Source organism: Grus americana, chromosome 3 (assembly GCF_028858705.1).
Source record: "Grus americana isolate bGruAme1 chromosome 3, bGruAme1.mat, whole genome shotgun sequence".
NCBI lineage: Eukaryota > Metazoa > Chordata > Aves > Gruiformes > Gruidae > Grus > Grus americana.
In genome coordinates this window covers 117,189,057-117,208,674 of record NC_072854.1, presented here as the reverse complement: position 1 = coordinate 117,208,674, position 19,618 = coordinate 117,189,057, and the positions used below count along the sequence as shown (strand labels likewise).

At 36.9% G+C, this 19,618-nt stretch overlaps 1 protein-coding gene across 1 annotated transcript in view; it reads left to right on the top strand.

Moving 5' to 3' along the window:
• The window catches only part of PPP3R1 (protein phosphatase 3 regulatory subunit B, alpha), a 40,420-nt gene that overhangs the window by 17,184 nt on the left and 3,618 nt on the right, over window positions 1-19,618 (top strand). The window contains exons 2-5 of the mRNA XM_054819674.1: window positions 6,408-6,447; window positions 15,611-15,787; window positions 17,608-17,667; window positions 18,612-18,796. Coding sequence (XP_054675649.1) covers window positions 6,408-6,447; window positions 15,611-15,787; window positions 17,608-17,667; window positions 18,612-18,796 — 462 coding nt within the window. The remainder of the gene's footprint in view (window positions 1-6,407; window positions 6,448-15,610; window positions 15,788-17,607; window positions 17,668-18,611; window positions 18,797-19,618) is intronic.

The following is a 19,618-nucleotide window of genomic DNA, read 5'->3' as shown; positions in this document are numbered from 1 at the left end:
AGTGAATGGATTTGTTGATGGCCTAGAAAAATAACATAAGATTGGGAAGTGTAGCACAGCATACTGCTAGAAGATAGTTAATTTAAGAATTCACTGAATGTGAGGTGGGTGTCAGGCATTTTTATGTATTTCTTCAGTTCCTTCTATGGATCATGATCTTAGAAACTATGTTGAGAATTTGGGGTCAACAGTGAAACTGTCACTGCTCTTAAGTTGCTTAAACTTCTACATGTCTTCTAATTTAATGCCTTCTAATTCCTTGGCTTCGCTTAATTCCTCTGCATCACAATATCTGACTCAATGTTAGTATGATAAGAACCTCAGAGGTAGATTTATTTTCTTAGTGTTTGAGTAGAAGTCTTGTGCTAGAGAGCTGCTAATTCTGATGAACTAGTATCTGGGGGAGTTGCACACTCTGTGCCTGGAATAATTTTATGTGAAGCAAGTATTTAGTAGTTGCTTTGCATAAAACAATATAAAAGTCACCAAGTTGTTTTAAATGTTAATTCTAAATTTTGGCAGTTAGTCTGTGCTGTTATCAGCTCTTAAATTAAGTCCAGTCTTGGTTTTGGATAACTGTGTTTAAAGTAGTGGCTGCAATGAAAACCCTAAAAGGTGACTTAATTACTCAGAGTCGAAACACAAATGCCAGATTACCTAGTGATCTTATCTATGACATCTCCTTTACAAGTTTCCTTTTGTAGTGTACAAATTAGATATCCCTGTTAAATATACTGGAAGATAATCTGTAACATGTTTTTCTTGATTCACAGGCTCCTCTCAGGCTAAGACACAACTTCTCTGTATTGAGTAGTTTGTTTGAGGGTATGTGTTTTGGTTTTTTTTCTAATCAGATTGAACCAAAAGAGGCAAATTATATTCACACTGTTTCTGAGCGGGGTAGATGAAGATACTTTTCTTGCTGCTTTTTAACCCACTCAAAACTTACTCCTGTTTGTTTTGTTTTAAGCCATTTTTGTTGTAATGTCTACAGAAACTTGGGGCATGTCTTTCATCTATGCTCTGGTAAACTTCTTGTAGGCTTTAATTGCTCTGCTAAGTTGCATATGAAACATACAAATTACAGTAGGTGAAATCTTGCATATTTTTCTGACCATCAGTTAATTCAGAAATTAAAATATTAAAAGTGGCTTAAAGCCTCTGGGCTTTGTCTGAAATTCATTTTAACAAAAACTTAAACCACTGTGGATGTGTGTGGCATGTGCTATTCATGCAAAAGTTTTTGCAGCCTTGATAACAAATACCATCCTTTTTAGTTTGCTAACTTGTCTGGTGGGTTGTTGATGAAGAATACAGTGCCAACCTATGACAGCCAAAGCTCTAGTAACCTGTTAAACAAGGGCCATTAAAAAACCCCACCAAAACCAAACACCCAAAACCCCCCAAATTTCTCTTCACCAAGTTGGCAGTTCTTCATTGTTAAAGCTTTGTGAAAATGGCAATGCACGGAAAATGAGCTCAAAGGAGGACGAGGAGGAGAAAGAACTCTCTGCAGCAGGTAATTTTCACTAAATGTTAATTTTGGTGGTATGGAGAAGAATGAGAAAAGATAGAGAAGCATTTTCTGTGTTTGTGGGACAGGAAGAAGAGTCTTTTGAGTAGGCTCTTTTTAAATGCTGACTGCCAGCCTCTGCCGTCTTTCTTAACACTCTCATTCTTGTTGTAGTGGATGATGGAAAACAGCTTTTTGTGTAACTTGAGAATTGAAGTTGATTATCTCAGTAATCCCTAGTTCTGACCCCCAGCTGACAAGGCTTGGTAAACTGTTTCACTTGCACACTATAGTTTTTTTTCTTGTGATAACAAAGATAATTAGTAATTGTAAAAGGTGCAGGAGCAAATGCAGGAAACATAACATACAGCATGTGGACAACACCCATGAGGTGCCCACACATCAAAAAAACGACAACTACCCCTGTACAGGTTCTAAACATATTTTAGGAGGCCACTCTTGCCACTTGTTGAATTAATTCATTGTCTGCCTATGGAAACGAATAAAGTTTTGAAACAATCTAACTTTTAAATTGTTCCAGGAGATCATTTGTATTTGTAGTCCCTCACACACCAGCCTTTTGAGAACTAAATTTGAGATGAGTCCTAAGCTGACATTGTGGCTTGCTGGCATTTAAACACGTTTTCTGCTTTTATAAAAGCAGAAAACAAATTTAAGGCTGACACTGTAATTTAAGTTTCTGAACTGTTTACAAAAAAGATGTATATCATGCAGAAAAGTAACATATAATTAAACAGATCTAGAAAGTGTATTCTACTAATGTGTGCTGAGGAACTGTTCTGCAGTCTGATGTCTGTGTACAAGCTGTTTTGTATAAACAACTTCAGCTAAGAATTTAGCTTCCATTGCCAATTTTGCTAATTGCAAATTTCCTTTTTATTTTCTCTCCACAGCTCTTCATGTCTTTCACTAAGAGGAAACTTGTCAAGATAATTACCCTTAACTATCCTACCTTAAAGGAGCATGTGCAAAACTGATCTTAAGAAGAGAGAGCAGTTGGCATTTGAAGTAACTGCCAAAGAAAGATAAATCAAGAAGCACACTTTTATGGATAATCTACAGAAGAAATAAGACTAAAGTCCGTTAATACGTTAACCTTAATCAGTGAAAAGGCACAGCTGCTGAAAGCAGAAAAGGAAAATAATTAGTAAAAAATAAAATTGCAAAGAAAGTTTTTATTCTTGAACAAACTACCTGTCCTACAAATTTCTGAAATACTTGAGTGACAGTTTTGACTTATCTCTAGTGAACTGATATTTCTGCAGTGTTCAGAATTTGGTCAGCCTTCTCTTAGACTCTGAACTTCTCCCCGATCTGTAATTATTTCTGTCTATAAGCCATGATTTTGCTACTGGTTAACTAGGAATTAACTTGTAGGGATCTAACAGCATTCAAAGTAATTCCAAGACTATTCCAAAAAGATAAGGCTATTCAAAATACCTGTAGTATTCCAGCCGCTTGTTCTAATTGTGTAACTCGAGAAGAGAACTCAAGCAGTATGGTAGTAATACCCAGATGAGCTGAGGAAAGCATGTTTTATACTAGGCGTAGGTGCCAAGTAAATCTGTTGTGGAGTGTTGATGCTGTTCAAGCTGCATTTCTTCAACAAACCATGTGTCACTCATTTCTAAATGTGCTAATATGGTGTATATGAGAGGATACTCTCACTTCATGTGAGGTATGCTAAATATGTATCTAGCAGGAAATAGTAATATTATGAGGTTTTTTTAAGTTGGCAATCTTAAGAGTTGTATCAGAACCTTGTTACTTTACACATTTATTTGTATAAAAACTTCTCTGCATCAGAGGTGAAATATTAGATGCTCTTTGGAGATTTTACAGTGACTTTTGTATTTATAATTAAGTATAATTTTTTTAAAACTTAGAAAATAAAAATATGTCAATGCAGTGTTCTTTTGCTGAATAAGGTTTATAATTATGATGTAAAATTTTCTGTTGGTACATCCAATCAAAGTTATATTTTCCAGCAGTCTTTGGAATGCTACCTAGTCCTGGTGTTAAACTTTGGTAATTCTTTGCATTAAAACTGTACAGATGACAATGTGTACCTGATTTTTTTCCCCCCTTTTCTTAAAGGGCTCATTTGATACATTATAAAGTCTCATAGCTGTGCTTCCCTCCCTGCTTTTTTTCATAACACATTAATGTGGATGTAGCTAGACCTTCCATCTTGCTGACTGCCTACCTAGTCTTAAACAGCAATAAAGTATTCAACCTATTTAGCGCTTGTGTTTCAGGGCTTTTATTGTGTCTCATACAGTGTGTACACATACTGATTGTATTTGGGGACAAAGAAGTGAACTTTTTGTACTGCTGTTCAGAATATGATGAAAAATGTCTGCCCCCAAGACCAAATCATTAATCGTCGTTTCTGAGGATCAAGTCTTTGGTGTAGAGGAATACCTTTGTGTTTGTCCAGGTCACAGCTGTGCAAATAGGAATCTTGGCATGAGTAGCTGGAACGTTAAAAAAAAAATAAAAATTAAAATCTTTGTAAAACTTAGACTATTGGATTCTTCTATGAAGATGAACACTCAGCACATCAATAGCAGGTAACTACTTTTTAAAATACCTTATTTAAATGCTATATAGCAAATAATGAATAATCATGTAACTTTTACATTGTCGTTTACTAGATTTTTCTAATTTTTCCTAGATATCCAAGTTCCAGTCCTGGATAGGTAAGTATTCTTAATACTTCTTTTTAGCAGTAACTGTTTCACAGAAAAACTAAGCTGAAGCTTACTCACTTTTTCTCTCTGTTCTCCAAGTATTTATTTAAGCTACTTCATGTAGACAACCTGATTATGGTTTGGAGTATGCATCTAGATGCATAGTAAAACTTCTTATAAGTATTACACTTAGTTCATGAACTGAAAAAAAGTTATCCCTATTTTTAATTTTTCCTGCTCAATTTTCAAAAGTATTTTATGCTGCTTTAGGCAGATTGATTTCAGTAGCCTCTACTAGAAATTAACTTTCTCCCAACATCTGAACAAGGATGTAAGTGCCCAGAACAGTGTTCTAACACAGTGATGATTGTATATTTGTGTGTGCATGTGCAGAAGTGCACTGGTTTTAATTTGACTTTCTCCTTTAATTTGCAGCCTTCCAGTCTGGTGTTTTTCTTGCCTCTTCATGACTTCGTGTCTTGAGCAGCCTAGCTGGATCCCCTGGTTCCTGTTTCTTCTCATTTCAAAATTCTGCTTTCCCCCATTTTAAATCCCCTACCCTTTTATATTCATACACGTACACCAGGCTTTTACTACCTGTTTTGGTCTTCACTGTTTTTTCTAAGACTTTGATTGGGTTCCATCCAAGATTTTCCCTGTGGCACTGTTCTCCTGGCTTCTCTGCCACAGGGGAATAAATTTCTCTTGTAGAATTTCTCAGTCGTGCTTTTGAGGTTTTAGGGACCTGACCGTCCTCATCTATGTTTCTGGCCTGCTACTTTGTCTTGCTGTAAGTAGACATTGGGGAAGGACTTCAGGCTGCATCGTTTGCTGCTGTACTTATAAAGCAAGTGTATTAACTTTTTAAAAAAGCAAGAGAGCTTGTGGATTGTGGGGGACAAGCAAAGTGTATGTGTTCTGGAGGTAAAAAAAGCAAACAACCCCCCCCAACAGCACATCTCCTCTCAGACATGTTTAGATTCATGAGATGTTTGTTCTGCCCCTTTCTGTCCTTATTAGGAAATGCAGTCGCATGCTTCCAGGCTAAATGTAGTTCTTCCTTTGTTTTTTTTTTTTTTCTTCTTCTGTCAAGTCATCTCTGTATTTCTATTCAATTTTGTATAATTTTGAGGAGTCTTTCTGTGCAAGTGCTCAGCTATGGAATCCCTTACGCTCCACACTGTAAGAGAATCACTGCTGAATAGAATGTATCTTAGACTCATCTTAAATATGTTTTGTTTTCTCGTATAAAACACTCTTAAAAACAATTTTTTTGAAAATGTTTGGTCTTGAATCTCTTCAGTTATCTGGTCACTCCTTTGATTCTGATAAAATATGAAGCATGTGTGTATTGTGATCTTCTCTGGCTTAAAGTGAGACATTTGGGAAACAGTACCAACTTTAAGTGTCTTTTGGCATTCGTGTGGCAGCAGTTGTGGATTTCAGTATGTGCGAGTTCAAAGTGACTGTACACTCAGTTTTAATTTTCCTTGCTATGACTGTGTTGTGCGTGCAGCGAGGATTTAAAATCTTAGTTTAACTTTCCATTCAGCTACAAACCAGGAACATATTAACATAGTACATTACAAAAATACTACGTATAAAGCTGTTATGTCTCTTTCGAGTCATGTAAACCAGTTTTTTGCATCGTTCTTCCTGTGTGAATTCTTTTTGGGGGGGGAGTGGGCAGGTGGCTCTGGGGAGGAAAAAAATGCTGCAATTTTCTTATGCTAATTGAGTAAAGTTTGTCATGGTAATTCATAAGGATGTGTCTTTCTGTGTATAAAATAAAATGGTAAAGCAGATTATGTGAAGTCTTCAAATTAAATATTTTAATTGAAAAGTAGCATTTGCACCATATGTAAGTAGTCAGTTTGATTTTTTTTTGGGGGGGGAGTTGAGAATATGAGATCAAAGTTTTTATTGTGCTGATATTTTCATGGGAGATCTCTCAATGGTTTTTATGTTTATTTGTATGTTTTGGTAACACAGACCTATCCAAATAAAACACTGTCCACGGTTGTTGGGTTTAAAGTGTGTCTCTGTGTGTGTGTATATATATATATTTAAATAACTGTGTAACTTGTATTGCCCAAGATCTTTACAGTGCTGAAACTTAAAATAGTTCCTCTAAGCTAACTTGGGAATAATTGCAATTTTGTTCTTTTTTTGTGTTTCAGGGAAATGAGGCAAGCTACCCTTTGGAAATGTGCTCGCACTGTAAGTTTTTTAATTGCTACGTTATATTAGGTTAGGTTAATCTTATTTGGAGATGGATATGTACAACTTTCATGTATGAATTTACTGAATTTACTGCTTGAAAAGTTACACATTTTGTATACCAACCAGAAGAGTAAAGTTAAAAGGTGAAAGATTACCTTTGGAAATAATACAGCTTTTTGCTGTTAGATTGTAAAATCAAAAATCAGTCCATCTTAAAAAATAATCACTTATAAAGAGTTTTTCAATTTTCCCATTGGAATATGAAAGTAACTTATAGTTTTGATGTCTGTACAGTGAAGCGTTACAACTGGTAGCTCAACTGGAGGGGCTTTTCCATCAGTCCCAGTGCCTGTTCCTCAGAGATGTGGAACAGCTTGTGATGCAAGGGTGTGCTGTGCTAGGAGTGACGCTTATCACCTCAGCTGTCTTTGCACCCTCAGAGGAAAGAGATGTTCAGGCTAAAAGAGCATTTTTTTTTTCTTTTTTTTTGCCTGGCCACAAGCATACACAGGAGTTTAGGTGAGAAGCCACTTGGTGTTATTTGCTTTTGGCCACGTGAGCATAAAATTCATTGCTCTGTCTCAGGGGGTTAGTCTACCCTGTAAAAATAACAAAGTATTTCTTGCCCAAAGCTGACCAAGGGAAGGATTGTCTTGTGAAGTGTCCCTGTGCTGTTATGCTAAGCGTACTTTTAACTGTTTTTTTTCCCTTGAATATTTTTCTTCAGCGTTAAATCATGCATAGACCTGTGTATGTACGGACTGCTTGATAAAATTCCCATTCTTTGGTTAATCAGATCTTGTTCTTAAACAGGGTAATAAATTATTCAAGATAGGGACTATCTTCTGGGCTGTTTTCACAGTGCTAGTCATAACTGAACTCCAGCTCTTCTAAGTCAAACAGTAATACAAAATAAATAATCATGAAGGAACCTCTTTCTACATAAATTTTTCAGAGAAATGAGGCTTTTGCTAGTAATTTGCAAATTCTCTATGCTTAATATACATGTCCACATGAATTGTAATTTAAGTCATTGGTGTGTAAACACTTGAGAATCTTATTCACAACACTACATTGCTGTGTTATGCTCTCAGTGTGCATTTTGTTAAATGTGGGTGCATGAGTGGAAGGTGAAGAATTCAGTAGTCTTTTTCTGGATCATCTATATCGATCTCAAGTTACTGTTCCATTGGTCAATTTTTCCTGGCTTCTGAAGGTTTTTTGGTGGTTTTTTTTTTTTTAAAGTAGCTATGTCTCTGCCAGAGTTGTAAGCAGTGTGCTGCCATCCTTAACTTTGGATTCTAGGACGAGCTATATTTGTTGGTAGCTACTGCCATCCTAGAGGTTTATTACTGAGCTTGTTTGGCTCATTTTATTGCAGACAAAGATAAAATTTCTGCCTCAAATTCCGTGATTAAACTGTATTTTGAGGATATCGTTGTGTAAATCTGAGGTTTTGCATGATTAAAGCTTTTTCTGTTTTGATGGCTGGTCTCACAGTAGGGAGCAAGGTGCTTTTCTGGGCAACGTAACCACATACACGAGGGAAGATGTAGTTGTTATATCACAGACCTCTGTTGCCTGATCATACCTAATCACTGGAATGGTCGTGCTGTGCTTAAAGATTCTGCATGCCTGAATATCCTGGAAGAGCAGAGTTGGTGCGAGACACAGGCGTGTATGGTGGCACGTCTGTGAATAAGTCTGCTAAGTAGGTATTCACCTTGTTCTTCAGATGTTCAATGTTCCTGCTGCTTCCAAGTAGTTGTCACTGACAGGCCAAAAGCTTTTCAGGGCAAGACCAGATGATGTTTTTGAAGATCATTTGATAAGGATTTTGAATGGTTAGACATTTGGGAGACTGTCAGTTAGCAATAATGTATTTATGCTGTCTGTGTGGTGACATTGGGTCATAACCTCTGCCTGGCCCAGCAGTCGCTATTTTAAAGTTGGCAGTTACAGGAAGCAAATTCAAGATACTGTGCAGAGGATCCACACCATTAAATAGTCAGGAATATTCTTTTTACCCTTCATATTAGAACATTAGTTCTTTTCAGTGGGTGAATTGGTGGTGTTGGATTCCTTAAAACAGTATGGGTTTGTTTCTCAGCTGTGCTGTGCCTGAGAAATTACGAAAATCTAGTGCTGTTTTACATGGTGAAAATTTGATGTCAGCCAAGCTATGTCTAATTACCCATAAGAGAATTTTATCATAGCAGAAAGCTGTGAAGAAAACTATTTTATAGTCTAGTAAACAATATCTTATAGTAGAAAATAGTTTAGTGTTTTGTAGTATGAACTATATTTTATAGTATGTTTTGTTTTTAGGATAAGGAGACTCTTTTCTAACTTAGGGAATTGTAATTGACACATCTGAAGTCATGAAAAGGATTAGGCCAGCTGTGTGTAAGCATATACAAGACAAGTGGTTGAATGTGTTCTCAAGGGCGTCATCTTTTTGAAATCTGATCTCCCAAGACTGAAATGGCTGTCTTGGTTGCTACTCTGAAACATTATATTTGTGAATCAGACAAGACTGTAGATAGAGGTGAGAGCTTTTGCTGAAGGTCTGTTTTATTTTGAGATGTTTGCAATCCATTCTAATGGAGAAAAAAATTTTTTTTTTAACTTGGAAACATTTAAAATAAATTTCAGAACATGTTTTATTTACAAAAATATTTTTTCTAATACCTTACCAATAGTCTTGTTTATAATGATCTCATATTTGAAAAACAAGTGGAAACTAGGGTCTCCGTGACCACACTTCCTGGTCTGTTTTTTGTTAGTTATAACTTTAAGCCAGTATTTTAAGAGTATCTGAAAAGCCAGCCTTTTAAATACAGGTTTAAACATTTCGATAAATGCTTAGACTTCAGAAGTGCCCAGCACCTCTTCGCTGAGAGATGTACAGCTTTTCTGAGATTTGTACATGCAGATGCCTGCGTAAGTGTTGTGTACTCTGTGGCAAGGGATGTACAGTGCTTCTGAATACATAAGCAAAAAAAAGTTAAAATACCATGATGTAGTGGATTTCAGAGATCTGCATTTTTAAGGCATTCTTTATGTTTGACTGTCATATTAGTAGCAAATTAGCCATGCACCTTCATGTTAACTAGAAAAACAAATTTTCTGAAATGACTTTTTTCAGCATAGAACACATTGCGCTCCAGAAATTTGCTTTTAGTGAAGCTTTTTGAGTTACCACTTGAATGATTTTTACAATGCTATCTGAGCATCAGTTATATGCGTAACAGCTTGAAACAAGCAATTGTTTTAAAACATCATAGATCATCCTCTGCTGTTCTGTGTTGGGGGAAAGGAGTAGGTTGTTCAGTAATACATATCAACATACGAGCGTCCAGCTGAAAGATAAAGCTACTGTACGAAAATGGGAGTTACACCCAGCATTTGCATGTGGTTTACAGGAAGCATGGAGTCCTTGCGTTTTAACCAGATTCATCATATTTTTAGATGTATGCAAATGAATTCAAGATACAAAGCAGGTATTGTTGGCTCTAGAATTTTCATACTTGGGTGGAAGATGAATCTTTTGAAAATACTGATAGTTCTTTAACAAAAAATCTTCATACCGCAACTGCATAAAAAACACCCACCTTGTTGCGTTAGTTACAAGGTGAATGAAATTCAAGATGGATTATGAAATAAATAACTGTGCGCTTTAAAAAAGTGAATAATTTGATGTTTCTAACGGGCTGCCAGGAAAGCCTTTTAAAGAAAACATTTAACTGGTACTAAGTCTGTAAGCTCAGTCACCAGTGCCAAGCTGATGGGATGCTTTCCGATTCTGCTGAAAAGCAATGAGCCTCATGTCAGCTGGTGAGCAAAGCACAAAAAAGGCTAACTTGAGTTTGAGGTTGGAGGAACGCTCGCTGCGGCCAGAGCTCAAGGAAGCTCAGACTGCTGTGATGAGTCACAGGCAAACTCTGCCTCAAATGATGTAAACAAAGCTTGATCCTCCTTATTTTGCTTGGTTATGTTATCACCCTGTTTACACAAGTTTTGTGGACTTGGACCTCCTCGGATTTCCTAGTGTTTTCATCTCTATCCTGGTCTCCTGAGCTTGTCTTGTAAAATTCTGCCTGCTACTGCCACCATCAGTTCTTTCAGCACAGAAACCTTCCCTGTATCTGAACTATCTCGTGCCTTGCATTTCCAGTATAGTTTCTTGTGTTTGTGTGGGCACTGGGTTGTCTGTAAGGAGCCTTCAGAGAAGAAAAGTAGTATTTTTTTCAGGCTCTGAAAAGTGTATTCAGTACTCTGTTCTTCAGTGAAAGCTATGTGAGATTTTAAGAAAGTCAGTCTGTTGCTAAACACTGAGGAAAAAGTGGTCTTGTAAACAGGGGCACATCCATCATAGGTGAGGCCTGTTGTATATGTGCATTTGGGGAGGAAATGTGAAGAAAAAATGAATAGGATATTATTGAAATCTGCTGATATAGATAAATGTATGCTGCTTTCATTTTAAAAATGCAAACCAAATCAAACCCCAAAAAACGTACGTGGTTTTTTGGGTAAGTTCAGCCCAGGCAGAGAGAGTCAGCAGAAATGATGACTGTGAATTGAAGGAAGAAAGAATAGACAAACTATGTGAATTTAAGGTTTATACTGTAATGCATTCATCCCTTACTTTATATTCTTATTATTTTATTTTTAAAGCTATTTTATTGAGACAAATGTGTTACCAAAATATGAATTTTTTTAAAGAGTATAAGCTTTTTAAATTTCAGCTTGTGTAAAGGTTTTTAAAGGTAGATGAGATGCTTGCAATATATTTAAGGAAAAAATAATGAAATTCTGATGTGAAATTTTCATCTAGTCAGTTATGAAACACTGATCTGCAGACATTTTTATATACGTTCATTATGAACAGAGGCTTTTATGCTCATGAACTATTAAAGGAATTTTTCCTATTCCTGTAATTAGTTTGATTTTTCATTATTTCCTTCTCCAAGCACTCTCATACATGGTGTGTCCATTGCCAGAAACAAAAAGTTGGAGAGATTGATATTTGGTCAGCTTTTGGCAGAGATACTGATTTCTTCAGTACTGTTCTTTCACTTCCTCCGCTTCCCCCCCCCCCCCCCCCTTCAAAAGAGTAGAACCTCTCTCAGATCTCTAGTGCAGGCAAACCGTTTGCTTGAATGTTTAAAGGTTTGGAATGAGAAATTTATAATCCCATTTCTAGTAGAAACATCTGCTAAACATCTGTACCTGGACTGCGTATTGCAGTTGAATTGGAATTGACTGTATGATCTGTGCAATTGGATGTGTATGTATGTGGAGAAAGAGTAATTAACATTTTCTAAGTGTGAAGGCTCTTCATTAAATTAATAATTTAGGCAGCTGTCAGCAAAACAAAAAACATTCTTGAGAAATATTCTTACATGCCTCTCCAACCTCTTCCCATCATCTGATTCTTGTCTTTATCATCTGTAATCTTGACCTCTTTGACTACGGTCTTTAAAAGAAAAAAAAAATGCTGCTTTATTTTTCTTAAGCATTGCTGGTTTGTAAGTTTAAGTATCTGATTAATTGGTAATGCAGGACTTAACTGAACAGTGGATCTTATGGCCAGCAGATGATGGCAGAGCATGTGTTTTCAGTGTAGCATCGCTTGTTAACTTTGTGTGTTGGGGATCAGTCTCTGAATGTCCCAATAAAATGTTCTTTTTGAATTCATTTTGGTACGTCCTGCTAAAAGATAGAGATGGATTAGCTTGAGATAGAGTACCTTTCTGGTGAAAGCTTTCTTAGCACATCTTGTGAGGAAGACCTTCTCTCTACTGTGGAGCGGCCAGTGTGATGGCAGAGTTGGTCTTGTCTCTTTTGTGCCAACTGTAATCATTTTAAAGCTGCGTAGCAGCGTTTGACTGACTTGCATATGTGGTAATTGGCTCCACTTCATAGCAGAACATCGACAGATCTCAGAGTCTCACTTCCAGTCTTAGCTTATGTACTTGTGAGGAAAAATATTGTGGACTTAAGCTCCCAAACCAGGAAATGGACTGGAGTCATGACAAAAGGCTTTACCTAGTGCTGCTTTGGGGTTCTGAGGAAATGATGCTCTCTAATGACTACTGGTCTTCAGTCCTGGCTCAGGCATCTACTTGTTTCCATCCTGATTTGTAAAAATGTCACTGCTGTGTTCTGATACTTAGGGTTTTCTTAAGTGTAAGTTAGAAATGTTTCTAAACTTGCAATTCATTAACTCAAGTTAAGTGAGTCTTCTCAAGTGAGAAGAGATCCAGCTATGTTAATGCTGCTTTCATTTTTCTCGATTGTGATTGGGTGAAATTACAGAACTACAAAGTATTTCAGGTTGCTTAGGAGGCTTTAATTTTTCAATTTTAGTCAGTGCTCATCTTTCTGTCAATACTGGAAGTGAGATTTCACTGATCTGGTAGGAGGATGTACTTTCAATTTGCTGCTTAGCTGTTTTAAAGTAAAGTTAATTTTTTTAAAGAAATAAATAATGCATGTACCTTTTATTTTTCTTGGGTTTTTTTCAGTAGGAAATTTCTAATAGTAATCCTCACAGAACATATTTCGGGATTTCCCAGCGTAAGTTCTAGATGCAATTGCAAACTTCTGATTTCAAAAATAGATTTTTTTGTGAGGGATTTGTCTTAATAAAATAATGGCCAGTTACTTGAAAGATGTTGTGATTTCTGAGTCTAGGTAAGGAAGCATGAGAGTTGTTGTTGAACCAAAACATCATTTTAAACGTGGCTAATGAAAGTAGAGATGAGACTGATGTCATGGCTGGACAAGTCCTTAGGTATAAATTATGTCTAGTCATACATTCATTTTACATTGGAAAAATGTGTTTACATGTACGCAGTGTGACAAGCCATGCTTAATTTTTTGGGGCTTTTTCAAATGCTTATGCTGCAAGGTTTGGGGTTTTTTTTCAGGATATCAACTCTTTCTGTTCAAGTTGCAAGTCTGGAGTAGAGCTTGCACTAAAAATGAGATTCCCCTGCTAAGAGCTTGTCAAGGCACTGGCTTTGCATTAAACTGTAGTGGGCCCAATAACCTTGGGCAGGGAGTGCGAGTAGATAGCGCCTGCCATTTCAAAGACTGGCTGACTCCATTTACAGTTTTAAGAATTTGAGGAAAATGGAAACCAAAGAGTTTCTGTGGACAAAAGCAAGAGTTGGCAAATGCCTTTGGTATATTGATGAGCAGGAGCATTTTGTGCTGGTGGAACTCGTAACTATTATTTGGGTTAATTGCCAGTGGAGCTCTGCTTTGCCTTTCTCTTTTAATACTGTCGTCTTTTAGTCTCATGATTGTTCTACATATAGCTTACCATATGGCGCTACGGCTCCTTTCCTGTGATCCAGAGGGGTTTCTGTGTAGCTATGCTGCCAGTAACATGCTTTTGACACTGCAGTGCAATGTCATGCTGTTAAGGGCACACCTCCAATCGTGTTTTAGGCTTCTACATAGACCGGTGGAATTGCATATGGGAAACTGAGGAAACTAAGCTTCTGCAAGTGCTGTTCAGCCTTATTTTTATAGCCCTAGAGGCAGAATCAGATCTGTCACTTGCTGGCACAGCAAAGGGAAGATTGTTCTGGGAGTATTGACTCTTTTTTTGCTCTCTGCCTCTGTAGTTGCAGGCAGTTACCAAGACTGACTAAGCACAGAATGTCAGAATTTACTATTCAGGCAAAATAAGTCTTGACGGAAAATCATCTTTGGCTTCTGGACTTCTGTTGCGCTCTCTCCTTTTCATTCTGAAATAGTGCAGTTGTGTGTATCTCTGGATTTGTGTCCGGTTGGATTTTAGACAAGGATATAAAGAAGTTTAAGTGGAAGTTTAACTGCTTTGGTAGAGGATCAGGTCTCTGAATCGGCTACAGTTTCCAAAGATAAAGCTCTGCATGTTGGCTGACCTTATGCACTGGAAGGACTAAGTGCTGTTTGGTTTTATGCTGCACTTTTACAAAAGTCTAAGAAAGCATTAGTGTGATGTAAAGTGGATCAGATGGTATGTATGTGCCTTATAGAAGTGAAGAAACAATTTCTTTTGCTGTTGGAGCAAGTGCGCTAAATGGAGCCAAGAAATGTTGAGGAGACTGTTCGTGTTAGGAAAGAAATCAGTATGGGGAGTTTGAAAGCTTCAGGTTCTGTAAGATGTGTTTGCTGTGGTTTGTGGTATGTGGGCCTCTTCTTAGGACTTCCTAAGAACCTCATTTCCTCCTTCATACCCAAACATGGTGAGCAATTTGTGAACTAACTTCAGTCTTGTAAGTCAAGCTGCTAATGGGGAATTTTCAGGTTGTTATGGGGAAAATTTGTCAAGCTTTTCAGCAGTAACGGAGTACAAGATTTCTTTTAGCCATTTCTATGGATTCACAGATTTAGTCTATTCCTGGCAAAATCAGAGGTGTAAAGTAGGGTACTAGGTACATGCTTTAACTGAGATTCTCTTTAAATGTTAAGAGGATAGGTGAAGTGGTACTGCTGTGGAACCTGAATCTGGGAAGAAAAAAAGATGTGTGCAGGTCATGGCTGCAGGATGTCTGTTTCCTGTTTTAGATGGAGAAAAAAATTATCTTAGGTCTGTCTGGGAGATGTTTTGAGTAGGTGAGTGATAACTGGTCAACACCAGGACTGTGTTAACCTGCTTAACTTGGCGTGTGTCCCAGGACATCCTGTATGTTTGGTGTGTGGAAGAAGCACTAGTTTTGCTAATACATTTACTAATACAATTGTCTTCCTGAGTTCTTATGTTAGTCTAGTGTAAAATTAACACTAGCTCCTTCAAAGAAAACTTGGTCTCTTTAATTTCTTCTTACCTGGTATTTGTAAGAGCTGTGTCTGACTAAGGACTAGCTAAGCACCCTCAATCCTTAAAAATGTTGTGTCAGCATGTGGTATTCCGTGAGTCACAAGGCTAACTGTATTATGGCTGGTGCAGGGAGGAAAATAGGTAAGGTTTATTTAAAATAAAATGTGTTTGTCTTCAGAATTTGACGTTACCTTTATAATCTTCCCTGAGAGTGTTTAATAGTTGTAGTAAAGGAGGAGAAATTCTAGTAGGAAAGCAATGAAATGTGCATTGTGTTTAACTGGCAAAGAGATTACTGAAGCCTTTCTGAGAATAAGTGTGGGTTTTTTTCCCTTTCAGTTGATGCAGATGAGATAAAACGACTAGGAAAGAGATTTAAGAAGCTTGATTTGGACAACTCTGGTTCTTTGAGCGTGGAAGAGTTCATGTCTTTACCTGAATTGCAACAGAACCCATTAGTACAGCGAGTAATAGATATATTTGACACAGATGGAAATGGAGAAGTGGACTTCAAAGGTAAGATACAGTGCTTTGTGCCAGGTGCTGGCCTTTTATCAGAATTCCTGGAGGTTTAGAATTCAAATTTTGCTTCAGCTGAGAAAGGAGGGGTGAAGAAAACTTGTTAGTCAAAATAAGGTGCTAATTCCTAGTGAAACTGAATACCAGTGAAACTAGTTTCTCTGGCGCATTAGGGCACTCCTGAATGAAATGCTTAAAAGAGCAGATTGTTTAGTAATAACTTTCCAGGTCATACTGCTTTAGGACTACTCATTAAGTATCTCTTAAAGTACACTAATTCAGACTCTTAATTGTGGTACTCTCTGAAGTATATTCTTAGGCTGAAGAGACTGAAAAAAGTGGGGTAGACAGTGTAAACGGTGTGTCTGACACTTTAAATAAAATGTTAACATTCAAAAGCAGCTAACCTTTACAAAGCCTCTTAAATTTATAGGGAGAACTACAGTGTAACAGGAATGTGGAGTTTTTCAGACTTTTTCTTGGTGTCAGTTTCCAAAGCAGTAATTGTACGTAGTTGTTCAAAATCCCCTTATGAAAAATAGGCAGTGATGAAAGATGATGCTATATTGTATGTGACGTTGAGCTGTGATTAATATAATTATCAAGAGCTGTTCCTCTTGGATGGAAAGAGGAAGTTGTCAAAATCAATTTTCCATGGTAAAATGATGCTGTTGCAGTAAGTGACAATGAATTCTGTTGTTTGGTCAAGTTTGATTCATTTAATTTCTTTATTTCTGTCTGAGGGAAGCTCACAGGAAAGATTTTAAACTACAAGAGGGTAGATTTATATCGGATATAATAGTTTGTTTTTTTTTTTTTTAATGATGAGGGTGATGAGGCACTGGAACAGGTTGCACAGAGTTGTTCCCCATCCCTGGAAGTGTTCAAGGCCAGGTCGGATGGGGCTTTGGGCAACGTGGTCTAATGGCAGGGGGGTTGGAACGAGATGATCTTTGAGGTCCCTTCCAACCCAAACCATTCTGTGATTTTTATGAAAAGGAAAATTACTAGTGTGAGGAAACTTGCATTCCTTTGTTGAAAGACCCAAAATTTAGATTAGTCTTTCATGAGCATAATAGTAAAACTCAAGTTACCAGTCGAGCATTTTGTTCATTCAATCTAATGCTATATTGCTATACCTCTCTATTCTTTCTATACCATAGTTTAGCTTGCAGTTTTGCACTGTTGTCATTTTACCACCCAAATTTCTAGGAAGTGTAGTTATGGGATCTCATCCAGACACATCACATCCCAGAGTGTGGTGTGGGGGTTTTGGGGTTTTTTTTGTTTTGTTTTTTTGGGGGGTTTTGTTTGTTTGTTTTTTCATTTTTTTGGCAACTCAGGAGTTTGCTCCTGGGATAATGACTTCATTGTTAGTGTAAATTTTCTTTTTACCCTGTTTCTTATATAAAAGTTTCTTAGTTTTTTTTCTAGAGCAGTTTTCAGTTTCATGTTATTTCTTGCATTAAGCTGAGAAACCAGTCTTGAGAGGAACTCTACTGTGAGAATCCCCACTGGAGTCGATTTAGTAGAAATCGCAGTGGAGTTTTATATCAGATTCTGGCAAAAGTCCAGTTCAGAGTTACTTAAATACTAGTGTGAACAAGTCTGTTCAGTGAGCGCAGTATTGCATTTGAAGTACTTCCCACTAAAGAACATTAAAGTATCCAGGTATGTGGACACTTAGGTGTCACAAGGTAAAAAATATTTTTAGGGTAGTTTAGATTCTTTTTACAATTTTGAAGAATTTCTGAATGTTGATTTCCTTGGTTTATTAAAAAAATAATTTTTTAAAATGTTTTTCTTGTGTTTGTTAGAATTTATAGAAGGAGTCTCCCAGTTCAGTGTCAAAGGAGATAAGGAACAGAAGTTGAGGTGTAAGTATTTTGATTTTCCTTACCAAAAAATTTTTGATCCTCAGAAACATACTTTTGTTAACACTGGGAAATTGGCAAATCCAGATTCTTTTAAAAAGTGGGAAATCATGATGGTAGATTGCAAGCTTTTTGCAGACATTGTTTGTGTAAAGAATTTGCCAGCACTCTTTTCTGCAGGAAATGTTTGAGGAGGTTGCCTTCTGAATATCTTCAGTTGCTTCTCATTTAAAAAAAAAAAAAATAATAAAAATTAAGAATACTTAGTTCGCAAAACTGTCCAGCAATGTGCTTTGCTTTATGGAAGCATAAGAATAATATTAATTTTTTTGTTACTACAGTAGAATAGCTACTAATTCTAAACTAAATTCTTGTTTGAGTACTGCATCTCAGAAACACAACGTGACTTTTGGAGTGAGAAAGGATCAGTCATGGATGTAGCTTTTGATAACTAAGACATAGTACAGGTTTAGGAAAGAAGTCTGCTATGCTGAAATGTTTAAAAATAAATTCAGTGTAAATGCCAAATTGTTTGCAGCAAAGTAACCAGGTGGGATTTTGATTCTCCTGTTCCCTGGAAGGTTGTAATTTTTTCTGCTTGCAAAAGAGCTGCTCCCTGTTACTTTACTTGTGTTGGTGAAGATTTTCCAGTTCAGTGTTTATATTACTGCTGGTGCTAAACCAATCTCAATTGACATTTCTAAGGTGGGTTTTTTTCTTTTAAATTCAGTAATAGCACCATTCATTGTGTTGTTTCTGATGTTTCATGTTTTTTCAGAATGAAACGGAAAGGCTGTTAGAAATATCACTTAAAATGCAGTATTTTCTCAGTTTGTGCAGGATTGTGTCCTCGCATGTTGTTAATGCAAAGCATGTGAAAATATATTACTGTTCTCTGATCAAGTTTGTTACTGAAAGTTTTAAATACATACATTTTACTTCTGCAGTTGCTTTTCGCATTTACGATATGGACAAAGATGGTTACATCTCAAATGGGGAGCTCTTCCAGGTGCTGAAGATGATGGTTGGGAACAATCTCAAAGACACTCAGTTACAGCAAATTGTAGATAAAACCATAATTAATGCAGATAAGGATGGTGATGGAAGAATATCCTTTGAAGAATTCTGTGCTGTAAGTAACCTCTACAGAAATCTTTGGAATTTTTAAAAAAGGAGGAAAAGTGGTAGACAGTGTAAAGGGTGAGATTATAAAAGCAGAGTGTTTCTTCTGATCTGACAATAGTTCTTCTTTTGACACAGCTTTATGATAGATGGCGTTTTTGTCTTATGGCTTTAGCAGCATGTTTTACGGCCTGAGCAAATCATGAATTGGTTCCTTCAGGAGGCAAGTTGAATCTAGCGTGCCTGAAGAGCACTTCATTCAGAGCACAGCAACACAGCAAGTAATCTCTGTGTCATTTTATGACATACTAAACCCAAGATCAGTCCTAATTTTGTGTATAGACAAAACTGCTAGCCTGACATGAAGACGTATATTGGATTCCAGTCTCTATGCTGGTAGAAATTAGCAGCTTTAGAGATGAGGTGTGACTGGCTTGTCGTAGGAGGCTGGTTTTCCTTGTTTTCAACAGTTACATTTGATTAAAAAAGCAACAGCACTTTCAGTGGTTTTAAATGTCTCTAGCTGTTTAATAGAATACACCAAGTGGAAAAAAAAAAATTCGTGTGGTGGGCAGGTATGTAGTCTGCTGGGGGGGGAAGGGGGAGAAGTGTTTAAAACCACCTGAAAGCTGTAAACCCAGAGTAAATCATAGCAGATTTCTCTTTTAAAAAGTGTCACTATCAGGGGGTAGTGCACGGAGGGGAAGGATGTGTTCCACAGAGGTTAACTTTAACTCAGTCTCCCAATCTCTAAACTGGGTGTCTGCTCCAAATCACCCTTTAGTAAAGGTTTATCTTTGCAGGGTGTGGAGAGAGCCTGGGGAGATTATTG